Raw genomic sequence first — 12,697 nt, forward strand, 5'->3', positions numbered from 1 at the left:
GTATCCATATACAGTTTGCCAAGAAAGTACTTCCTTATTCATTTTTCCTTTAATCTGGAAGAAACTTTAAGAGCTATAGATTATTAATTTGCAAAATCAATTCATTTATGTATTTCATGTTTTTTCTCATCTTGATAGACACTATAAATGTCCGAACCTTACAAAATAGTAACCTTAGTACAAGTCATTAATAGTGTTTTGAAGTGAATTTAATCAAAGAATCAGGATTAATTATTAATATTAATTATAATGGGAGAATTGAAACACACGATTTTTTTTTTTACAAAATCATGGCTTCTTCAGCAAACACAGTAAAGCACTTATTAGTGTTTAGAAAACAAATACAATTTATTTTTCTCATTTCTTGTTAGAAAGCAATTGAACTGAACCCTAAAGATGCGACTTCAATTCACCTTATGGGTATTTGGTAAGAAAATTTATTTAAATATTTCAGTGATTTTCTATTGTCTATTTTTATGTGATCTTATGTCCACTGTAGATTATTATCTTGTCTATTTTTATGTGATCTTATGTCCACTGTAGATTATTATTGTGCTGGTATGAGGCTTTATCAAAGTGTTCTGTACTGATGGGCCACTCTTTTGAGTATGGTCTGTAGAGCTAAATATTTACTGCCATCTAAGAAGGGTACCAGTGTAAACTGTCCTCTGTCAAACTCTTTTAAAAGAGAAATATATTCTTCAGGATAAAGGACATATTAAGCTAACACTCAGTCACCGAGGATTAATGATAATTGAAGGGCAGTCACTAAGTCAGATGCTAGTAAGCAAACCCAAATGAAATAGCAATTTCTGCCTTAAGGGCTTCAGATCCTAGTCAAAGATCTAACACTTTCTTTCCTACTTATTTCTGAAAGTTGTAAAGATATTTGGAGGTTAATCATTTGCTTTGCCCCTTTAAAAATGGATTTAAGTTATTGGTTGCTGTTATTTATACATTTGATGTTTAGCTTTGTCATTTTTCCTGAGTAAGGTTTAACTTCTCTGAGTTTTTCTTCTATAAAAAAATAGGGGAAATTATCCTATCTCATATATAATTGTTATGAACAATAAGTGAGAGAATAATCAGCCCAGTACCTGGCACAATGCACTCAATGGTAGATGTATATTATATTACTGTTATTAGTATGACTGCTTACTATTTATATTTAATCACAAAATACACCTCCCAGCTAATGGATCACTATGTCAATCTCTGGATTACCTAACAGATATCATGTAAAGCACAAGTTGTTTAAACATACAGTACAAAATTCCTTTTATAGTATTAAGATGATCTTGATACTTGATGATCATTAAGATGATTCGTGATCTTTAAGAGAAAAGAAGATACAATTTGAATGTATAAAATTGTATTATTTCCTTGTAGGTGCTATACATTTGCTGAAATGCCTTGGTATCAAAGAAGAATTGCTAAAATGCTGTTTGCAACTCCTCCGAGTTCCACCTATGAGAAGGTAGTATGATGTCCTCTCTTAACTTAGTACTGATTTATTAACCACAGCGCCATTCTACAGTGTTCACACATGTGGAGCTCTGATTCAGTGAGGGACTTGAGCAATTTCTAATGATCCAGTTCAACTATGTTATCACAAGGCTTAAAACTTACTATCCATGACTGGTGAGTGGTTTTCTTTTTCCCCATTAGATGAATGACTGTTAATTCTGGAATACTGTCATTTAAAATGGCTCGTGGCTAAAATCTACCTTCATTTTCTGTTTGAAATCTAAACCATATTGAAGTCACAAAAATAGAACAAGAAATACAGCAACTGTTACCCAGCATGTTTTAGCTGTATTATACACAATAACAGAAAAGTAAAGCATATGCTTGAGTTGATAAAAGAAGAACACTCATTATAACTTTGATTTTAAAAAGCATATGAAAGGTTCATATTCTGTTATATTTTCAAGGCCTTGTTTTCTTGTTAAAAATAAAAATTGAGGAGGATTTCTGCGTTAAACTTTGTTTTATTCATCACAAGCTTTCAGAGTAAGAAAACAGGCAATTGATGAAAGCTGTACTTTTTTTTTTTTTTTTTTTTTTTTTTTTTTTTTTTGAGACGGAGGTCATGGCTCGGTCGCCCAGGCTGGAGTGCAGTGGCCGGAATCTCAGCTCACTGCAAAGCTCCGGCCTCCCAGGTCACGCATTCTCCTGCCTCGCCTCCCAAGTACGCTGGGACTACAGGCGCCCCGCCTGTCGCCGGCTAGTCTTTTTGTATTTCTTTAGTAGAGACGGGGTTTCACGTATTAGCCCGGATGTCTCGATCCTCCTGACCTGGGTGATCCCGGCCCGTCTCGGCCTCCCAAAGTGCTGGGATTACAGGCTTGAGCCACCGCGCCCGGCGAAAGCTGTACTTATACTACTTACATTGTAACAAGGAGCTTTTCTTTCTTCTGGGAAGCTATAGTGTAGAAATTGATGTAAAAAATACTTAGTTGTATTCTTTACACACAGTTGAGAAATATTATTAAAATAATGCACTTTGGTGGCATTATTTTATAATACATTATTTTATAATGGCATTATTAAAATAATGCCCATCTGCTGAGCACAGTGGCTCATGCCTGTAATGCCAGCACTTCGGGAGGCTGAGGTTGGTGGATCAGTTGAGCCCAGGAGTTCAAGACCAGCCTGGACAACGTGGCAAAACCTCTAGAAAACAATACAAAAATTAGCCAGGTGTGGTGGCCTGTGCCTCTAGTCCCAGCTACTCAGCTAAGCTGAGGGAGAAGGATCACTTGAGCCTTGGAGGCCAAGACTGCAATAAACAATGATTGTGCCATAGCATTCCAGCCTGGGCAACAGAGTGAGACCCTATCTTAAAAAAAAAAAAAATCATTTTAAAGACAAAAAATATAGTCAGCTCTACTTTATCAAATTAGTTATGTTTCTAAGAAATCAAATGTCATTAGAGAATGCATTACAAAAACAGTAGCTTAAGTAGGACAAAAAGAGTTTCAGACCCACAATAACATTGTAGGTAGGAATTTCAATAATAATGGACTCTTAAAAATTCACTAGTACAACCTGAATCAATTCAGCTTTTGATTATATTTCATTTTTACTAGAAATCACTAGTTATTATTTAAGAGAACTGTCAAAATAGCTGAGTTACACATGATAATGTTCTTTCCTTTCTGCACATTATGTTAGTTTGGTACAAGTTCTAAACAGCAACCAAGTTATTACCAGAAGTAGTCCATATATTGTAATCTTAATGATGATTTAAGTGTTACGTTCAATTTGGGTGTTAACTCTCACTGTTGAAGAAGTGACCATTATTTTAAGATGATTTACTTCCTGACTTTAATATAGGAATAGGTCTTTGAGACAATGCTTTTTTAATATTGTCTGTTTTAATCTTTTTTATTATGTTTGGGCTCTTTGTGTTTTTGACAGGCCTTAGGCTACTTTCACAGGGCAGAACAAGGTAAGGTATTTTTGATTACACATATTAATACAGTAAAATTGTATGAATGCTGGATATATATACTATAATAGCAAATTCTAAAGCAAAGTTATTCTGTTATGCTTATTTTTGTGCTAGATATTGTAAAACAATTTTTAAAGTCTTTATTCAGTAAAGATCACCTGTATGAGAAATAGGCTGCTACTGAACTTAGAGCTGCAGTTCTGGAATGTCCATCATTTGATGTAATTCAGCCTTCCTTTTTGAGAGGAGTCTCTGACATGGTAATTTTCTTATTCAAGACTGCACATATTGGCCAGATGTGGTGGCTCACACTTGTAATCCCGGCACTTTGGGAAGCCAAGGCAGGAGGATCACTTGAACCCAGGAGTTTGAGACCAGCCTGGGCAACATAGTGACACCTCATCTCTACCAAAAAATAAAAATAAAAATTAGCCAGGTGTGGCAGCACACACCTGTAGTCCCAGCTACTCAGGAGGCTGAGGCAAGAAGGTCACTTGAGCCCAGGAGTTCCAGGATACAGTGAGCTGTGATTGCACCACTGCACTACAGCCTGGGGGCCACAGAGTGAGACCTGTCTGGGGAGGAAAAGATATATATATGTATATATATATGTATCTCACTAGAGGCATTTAAATGGGAATTCTGCTATTCAGCCAGGCTAGTTCTCTTACAGATATTGTGACAAAGAGTTTCAGGTCATGTTTGTTTTGAAAAGTGACTAGTCCTATGAAAGTGTCACCAGGCCATCCTAAATTTATCCTTTTTAATATTCATACACTAAGTGGGGGAGATAAGAGACATAAGCATATGTTACCAAATAGACCATAAAAGCCATTGAAATATATTCTATAAAACTTAATCAGGAGAAAATTAAGAAGACACCATGTTTATTAAATTTGAGATCCCACACATAATAGACTTGTTCATTTCATGATAATAGTTATCTTCTACAGAATTTTATCTGAATGTTTTATCTCTGTAATTTATCAATTCTGACTTACATTATTACCTTCTACTAATACCCTTTCATGATCATACTGTTTCACATATCATAAATATGAATCTAGGAATGACTTTTTTTTAAAAGAGATTTAAAAGTTAATTACAAAGTAAAAATATAGGACCTTAGAGACTTAATTAAGGGTTGGGTGTGTTGAGAAAACCATGGTCCTTCCCTCATGGAGCTAAAATAAATCCGTGGTAACTTCATTCTTCAGTGACCTTACCTTATTTCTTTCTGGTCCATATTCAGTTCAGAAGCTCCTCCGATGCCCTTAGTATCTTTTGTTTCTCCAGTGACCCTTATCACTCAATACTATGAACACTTACATGTCTAAGGCTGTACAGAGAAGGTGGGGACTTTGTCTTTTCTGGCTCACAATTGCACACTCATTACTTGGCACAATGCTTGGCAAATTTGTTCAATGACTGAGTAAATAGATGAATGATTGGATGAATGAATTTAAGAATATATTTAACCGCAGGACAACTTAAGTATATCAACATGGCATCACACAGATCTGCTCAAAGAAGTAAAACAATTTTAGTTAAGGAGCACATGGAATTAATCATTAATTGTATAGAGGAAAAAGTAGGCTTTGAATACAGAGGATCTCAGATTGTTAGGAAACTTTGTGGAGAATTAAGTTGGTGAGATAATTCTATGCTTTCATTCATAGGCTTTCTATTTATGCTTTTCTCTCAGCCAAGAATGTTCTTCACTTTTTTTTTTTTTGTGGTTTGTCATACCATTTCAAAGTTTGTATATCTAGCAAAGCATTCCCTTCATTTTTATATCACATTTAGTTGTGTTCATGTTTCTTTCTCCTTTTCGTTACAAAGTTGAAAAAAGCAGAGCTTTTGTTTCATCCTCTATGCTTAAGTATAGCTGACATCCAGTAAATGTTGATCAAATATATATATGTCATCATCATTATTTCATTCACTTATTCAGCAGATGTACACTGAATGTATGTTGTTTCACACACTGTTGTAGGCAATTGGGGTATCATAGGGAACTAAAGAGATTAAAAAGAGTATCACTGTCCTCAGATAGCGTACATTCTATCAGGAGCTTCAGCCTCTCATCTATAAAATGGCGATACCCACTTATAAAGTTGTGAAAATCAGAAATGTGTATAATACAGTGCCTAGCACATTTGTAGATGTTCATTAAATGGTAATTATTATTTTATAAATATTTGTTTGAGATATAAACAGTTGAACAAAAGAGAATTTCCATTAGTCTAATCACTTATTGACCAAATTTATTGAAATTTAGACCTCAAAATCAAACCTTTAAAAATAAAAGCAACACTATTTCATCTGAGATCATTTTTTCTTTCCTATGTGCAGTGGATCCAAACTTCTACAGCAAAAACTTACTTCTTTTAGGAAAGACATACTTGAAACTACACAACAAAAAGCTTGCTGCTTTCTGGCTAATGAAAGCCAAGGACTATCCAGCACACACAGAGGAGGATAAACAGGTAAAACATCTCCCATAAAGTAAGGCAGAAAGGTTTTGAGGCACTATTAAATGGTGAATTAAGAACTTTAAAAGCATAATTTTCTAAATGCATAATATTGTTGAAAACAGGTGTGTTCATTTCAAGCGTAAATTCATTGACATTTATATTTCTATATAGGAAATGTTTAGTTACTGTCACCAGATAGATGTTACGGGGTTGCCTGCTACAATGCAGAATTATTCCTGTGTGACACACATGACAGATGGAGTTAAGATTTCTAGAACATAAAAGTCAAGGGATGTGTACTAAAGTGGAAGAGCTGAGAGTCTCATCGGGTCACTGTCAAGAAATTTTATTGTTATAATGTGTTTGGAAACTCTTAGAAACCCCACTTTATAAACTTAAATTTTACAAGTTAGTCTCTTAGCTCTCCTGTTTACTTATAACATGTATTTTTCCATTTTAGATACAGACAGAAGCTGCTCAGTTGCTTACAAGTTTCAGTGAGAAGAACTGAGAACTTTTCAGAGACGATGTATGAAACAGCTAATAAACATTGCCTTTTCATTTAATTATAAAGTTAATATATGAACTATAACTGTTCTACAGCTTTTAAAATGTTGTGACCATTTAACAGTGTAAATATAAAAAATTCTAGGCTTCTTCACAAATAATAAGGTAAAATAAATAATCGCCATAAGAGTGGTAGAAATAAATCTCCATGGCTCAGGCAAAGATTATTTTGCATCTTGGATACCAGCAATGCAAAATGGTATGAGATTTCTAAGGATTGATCACATTGGGATGGGAGATCAAGCAAAGAAAGCTTTGTAGAGGAGGGGAAATGAATCTATAGGGGATATACATGGGGATGGATTTTCAAGTTAGATTGATTCTAAGTTGAGATCTTTGCAGAGAAGATGTGGTGAAAGTGGTTAGGATTTTGTGGTTTCCTGACATAAAGTAGTTAAATGATGCATCTTGGAGCTAACCTGTATAAGGAAAGAATTAAGTCAGCAGACGACTAAAAATTGAGTGATTTCCTTTTTTATTTTTATTTTTTTGAGACAAAGAGTCTCACTCGGTCACCCAGGCTGGCGTGCAGTGGCACAATCTTGGCCCACTGCAGCCTCCACCTCCCCGGTTCAAGTGATCCTCCTGCCTTACCTCCTGAGTGGCTGGGATTACAGGGTTGTACCACCACACCCAGCTTTTGTATTTTTGGTAGAGATGGGGTTTTGCCAGGTTGGCTAGGCTGGTCTCAAACTCCTGGCCTCAAGTGATCTGCCCACCTCGGCCTCCCAAAGTGCTGGGATTACAGGTGTGAGCCACCACACCTGGCCAGTTTCCTCTAAATGTGGTGTATAGTCTCATGGTAGACTGAATTTTTTATCAGACACAAAGCTCTATTCCCTAATGGAATGGAAGGAACACACAACTTAAGAGTTAAATGGAATACTAAGATGTTTTTATATAGGCAGGACTATGCTACTAACTTGAGGCTGGAGTGCCACCACTGCAAAATCTTTTTAAGTTTTGTAAAAGGAGCATCATCTTGAATTCACTTAGATAGAGACTGTGTTTAGGTGGGTTTTTCCCAAAGGATTTGGAAATTGTAATGTTACAATGAACTGTATGGATATGTTTATCATGTACATTTTCAAACAAAAAGGGAGACTGAAAGTAGTGATCTTTGTACACCCATCTCAGATTCAATGATTTTGCTATATAGGTTGTGTATCTCTTATCTGAAATACTTGGGACTAGAAGAAGCATTTTGGATTTGGGATTTTTTTCAAATTTTGGAATATCCGCATACACACAGTAAGACATCTTGGAGATGGGATCTAAGTTTAAACACAAAATTCACTTGTTTCATATATACCTTATGCACATAGCCTGAAGGTAACTTTATATAGTATTATTTTTAATAATTTTGTGTATTGAGACAAAGTTTGCATACATTGAACCATCAGAAAGCAAAGGTGTCATCTCAGCCACTCATGTGGTCAATTTGTGGTTGTTTGATGTCACCATCATTCCTGACTGAATTTATATGCTACCAATAAGCAGTTACTATACTTACTCATGCATAACTACTTAACAGTAAAAAAAAAATGACATAATTCGCATAGGAACAAGGACGGCAAAAAAAAAAAAAAAAAAAGACATACCATTGATACAGTGAAAAAATAATGTGGTCAGGGTAGCTAGGCAACAGTAGCATGACCAGAAACCTGTATCACCTGGTTAAGGGCAGCAACAAACAATGGCAGGCTTTCAGTCTCCCACTTACGATGCTGTGTTTTAAAAGGTTACTGTATACTGTATTTTATTTTTGTAGGTGAGGAGAAACAGAAGCAGTTGAAGGGCCAGAAGTGAGTCTTTTAGGAGTGTGGTGGCATTCTGCTGGATGGCTTTTTAAAATGGGTTTTTTCCTTTAGGGAGACCGAATAAACTGTGTTGTGCACCTGCGTTTTGACTGTGACCTATTACATGAGGTCACATGTGGAATTTTCTGCTTGTATCATCATTTTGGCACTCAGAAAGCTTTGAATTATGGAGCATGAATTTCATGTTTTAGATTTTTGGATTCAGGGATGTTCCAACTGTATATGTGTCTGTGTGTGTACAGATACATACATTTCTAAATCTTTTGAAATTAATTGCAGGCATCATAATAGTTCACCCCTAAATGTGTCAGCATGCATTTTCTCAGAATAAAGACATCTTCCTAAACAAACACAAAACCATTATCACAACTGGAAAAGTTAACAACGCTCTAACATCATCTAATATCTACCCATATTCAAATTTTCTCAAACGTCCCCAAGATGTCTCATGCTTCTTAAAATCAGGATCCAAATTGCATTTGATTTGTTGCTAATCTTTCAATCTAGAACAGTTCCCCATTTTTTTCTTCTTGCAACATTGACTTTTTGAATAGGCCAGTTCATTTGTCATTGATTCTGTCGCATTCCAGATTGGCCTAATTGACCACACCTTGAGAACCGCTGTTCCGGTTTATTTCCAGGACTCAAATTAGTTCTATTAGATCTTTGTCTGACTTTCATATTTATCACTTACTGATTTTTCTTTTAGCCTTTTTGTTTCATTTTCTTGGCTCTTTTCATTTGTATCTTCCGTACCCTTTATTTTACTTTTGGTTGTATCTCTTCTTCCTTAGATACTTGATAATGGCCTTCATGTCTGATATGTTTGTCTTTTTCTCCAAATTTTTTTCCTGATTTTAGCCAGTCATTCACATCTGCATTTTGTTTGTCCAGTTCTGAGTTTTTAAGTTGCTATTTTGGATTTTTTTAATATCTAATAATTTAATTCATATTAGCATATTGTGTTAAAGTTTTTTTTTTTCTCATTTTCAGTTTTCTCTTTAGTGACTTTATTTTTTTCCCTAGGGATGTAATTTTAAGTTGAGTTACCAGCAATACTGTCATCAAATGGGAGGAAAGGGTCTGGGTTGGTTCAAGAATACTTTCTGCTAAGTTGTTTTTTGTGAGATCAGGTATCATTCAGTAATAAAGCTCTTTATGGAGTGAGGTTTTACCTCCTGATTCCTTATTAGAACTTTAAAAAATATTTTTACTTTCAAATAATTATAGATTCACAAACTAAAAAAAAAAAAAAAAGGTCCTGTGTACCCGTCTCTCAGCCTGTCCCAGTGCTAACATCTCATATAACCTAAAGTACAATAGCAAAACCCAGAAACTGACATTGGTACAGACCACAGACCTTATTTAGATTTTACCACTTTTAAATGCTCTTGTGTGTATAGTTGTATGCAGTTCTATCACATGTAGATTTCTGGTAACTGCCACCATAATCAAGATACAGACCTGTTCCATCATCACAAAGATCCCTAGTGCTGTCCCTTTATAGTCACGCCCATCCACCTCCTCTTCCCCCACCCATCCCTAGCTCTGACAAGCATTAATCTGTTCTTCATAATTTTGTTATTTCAACAGTGTTATGCAAATGGAATCATACAGTGAGACCCTGTGACACTCTTTTTTTTCACTCAGCATAATTCCCTTGAGACCTAAGTTCTATCAGTAGTTTGTTCCTTTTTAGAGTTGACTAGTATTTAATTGTATGGGCATACTGTATCAATCATATGCTGAGGGGCATTTAGGTTATTCCTGATTTTGGGCTGTTACAAATCTGCTATGAGCATTATATGCCGGTTTTTATGTCTACATAAATTCTCTCTCTCTGGGATACATGTCCAGGAGTGTGGCTACTGGGTCCTTATCTTCATTTTTCCCCTTTATCTCTGAGGGTTAGGTTTCTTCTGCAAGACATGGTGCCTTCCCAAGATTCCAATTCTGTGCACTAAGTCGCTTCCACTTGACTTCCCAGGAGCCTGATTCCCCACATGTCACATTGGTTCTTGATGTTTCCCCACTAAGGATGAGACCCACTACTGAGAAGGAACCCCAGGAATCCCTTACATTCTCCTTCCCCTGCAGCCCCCACCTGATTCTGTTCTTGTGTGGATTCCAGAGCTGACTGCTGGATTGAGATGCTTATTTCCCCATATACATGTATATAGAAGTTGGTAGTACTCTGTCTTCTAAGTGTATTACATACATAGGCTATCTCTCTCCTTTATAGATGTTTCCTTCCTTCCTTTTGAGGATGTGAGTAGAATACTGATTTTGGAAAATGGCCATGATCCTATAAGAACCTAAAAGTTCTCAATTTCTTGATGGCCAAGTTATCTCAACTGAGTTTTTAATCATGGGCTGTGTACTAGCTGTGGATGTTGTAAAAATGACTTCTCTCATACTCACTTTCCTCCTCTATAAAAAAAGCATCATTAAAGACAACCCTCACCAATTTCATGGAATTGTAAGGATTAAGAGAATAATTTATGTAAAGGATTTACCATGAATACCAGTAAATACAACTACTGTTACCTCTGATTTTGTTCTTGATTGAGAATTGAGGAGAGAAATTTTGGAATTTAGGAGATGTCACTTTTGGACTTAGATCAAATCCCCAGTTGACCTAAAGCTTGGCTTTTAAGGCCAACTAATTAAGTGTTACAGGACAACTTTTATTTGCGTATTTCAACAAAGGAAGATTTTACTTCTGCATCATCCACCAATCTTCTTAGGTTCAACCAAACATTCAGACTTAACAAGCCTGCGACGGGCTATATTTGACACCAATTTACTCAGAAGGCTATAGGACAGGAACCACAGCTCGCCAGCAGGACAATTTTGAACCTCCTTTTCAGAAGACTATTCTAACAGCAGTCTATGCAACGGTATCTCCCCAGGTGACAGCTCAGGGTCCTCCTTAAAGGACATGCAGTTACAAGACTTTCCCACTCAGGTATGCCCAAAGCTGTGGCTTTCTGTCATGTATCTGGAGATTTCCCAGTCCAGATGCAACTTACCAGTCCTAGGGGTCATACTTACCAGAAGCAAAGTTGCCTGGCAATACAACTGACACATACCATCCTATTTAGTTGTCAGGGTAGGAAGACGTAGGTAGTTAACAGAAGTCATCAGGGGAAAAGGTTTTGTTAACCTTTTCATTTTCAACTACTTGGGAAGTATGGGGGTAAGGGGGGAACCCCAAACACTGGTAAGCTGCTTTCCCTGGAAGACAAATAGCTAAACTGATCTAATAGACAGAATTGTATTGGGTCTGTGATCTATTCCCTGGACCATTTACTGGTGGTGGGGGCGGGTGAGTCACCAAAATGAAGTAGCAATATAAACCTGTCTCTGAGCCTCCCTTTTGTCTGTTTCCTCATGAACTGCACAGAGAGTCTTGCACTCCCTAATTTCTTTCTGGTTGGTCCAGCTGGGAAGGGGAGAAGGTGAGTGGGGGACCATATTTCTACAATTTTTTCTGACTGCTACTGGGTAGATAAATCAAGACAGCTCTGCCTGTAGGTCTTGGATATCTGTAACTGGGTGTGAAAAGTGGAAGACCCTGATGAATTCTCCAAAACAAAGCTGGTTTGGTCTCTTGTAGGGTTCTGTGTAGCCTCACCTGGTACATCGTAATTTCTTACTTGAGGAGGGAGACCAGCATCCTGAAAATGAACTGGAAAGCCACCTTCTTTAGTCAAATCTGCTAAATCACACCTCCAATGAATGATATTCAATAACTTCTGTCATAGCAAAATTTATACAGCAGTGGTACCATTTGTAATTCTAATGCTTAACTCTTATGGTATAATTAAGACAGTCCTTTTTGAAGACCAGTTACCCTCTATCACATAACCTGTCACATACATTAGAATTTTTAAAAAATTCTTTAGGCTTGAAAATAACCAGAGTGTTCATAATTAGGATTTGGAAAAGGAGTCTATTCAACCAAGCAGATCACTGCCTTTCTTTCGTCTTTACTATGAATTCTGAATAAAATGCAGAACACACTCTCAATATGTAGAAAAATAAAATTTTGGCAAAACAATAATTACTGTTTTTCTGTATGTACTTAGCAGTGAAATATTTATAGGCAACATATTTTAAGAAGTCAGTTCCATGGCTATAAAAAATGTTTAAGTTGATGAAATTTACAGTGCATATTAAAAGCATGATACAAATGGAAATTTAAAATTTTGTATTAGGAAGCCCAGTTTGCTAAAAGTAGCATTAATATCATTCACATCAGATTTTAATTTGTTACACATTTTGTAGTTCAGCAAAGGCCCTTATGATGAAAACAATTAAAAGTGTTACTTATGACAAAATAATTATCTGTGTAAAAGGGGCGACCCAAAAGA

At 36.1% G+C, this 12,697-nt stretch overlaps 1 protein-coding gene and 1 pseudogene across 1 annotated transcript in view; both read left to right on the forward strand.

The window, feature by feature from the left end:
* LOC108531644 (protein N-terminal asparagine amidohydrolase pseudogene) overlaps window positions 1-191 on the forward strand; it is a 3,276-nt pseudogene extending 3,085 nt beyond the window's left edge.
* The window catches only part of RMDN1 (regulator of microtubule dynamics 1), a 38,951-nt gene extending 28,077 nt beyond the window's left edge, over window positions 1-10,874 (forward strand). The window contains exons 6-10 of the mRNA XM_017875197.1: window positions 372-427; window positions 1,390-1,477; window positions 3,424-3,454; window positions 5,813-5,946; window positions 6,395-10,874. Of these exons, the coding sequence (XP_017730686.1) occupies window positions 372-427; window positions 1,390-1,477; window positions 3,424-3,454; window positions 5,813-5,946; window positions 6,395-6,445 (360 nt within the window). The 3' untranslated portion in view covers window positions 6,446-10,874. The remainder of the gene's footprint in view (window positions 1-371; window positions 428-1,389; window positions 1,478-3,423; window positions 3,455-5,812; window positions 5,947-6,394) is intronic.
* The last annotated feature ends 1,823 nt before the right edge of the window (window positions 10,875-12,697 follow it).

This window comes from Rhinopithecus bieti, unplaced genomic scaffold, assembly GCF_001698545.2.
Source record: "Rhinopithecus bieti isolate Rb0 unplaced genomic scaffold, ASM169854v2 scaffold_9656, whole genome shotgun sequence".
In the NCBI taxonomy this organism is placed as follows: domain Eukaryota; kingdom Metazoa; phylum Chordata; class Mammalia; order Primates; family Cercopithecidae; genus Rhinopithecus; species Rhinopithecus bieti.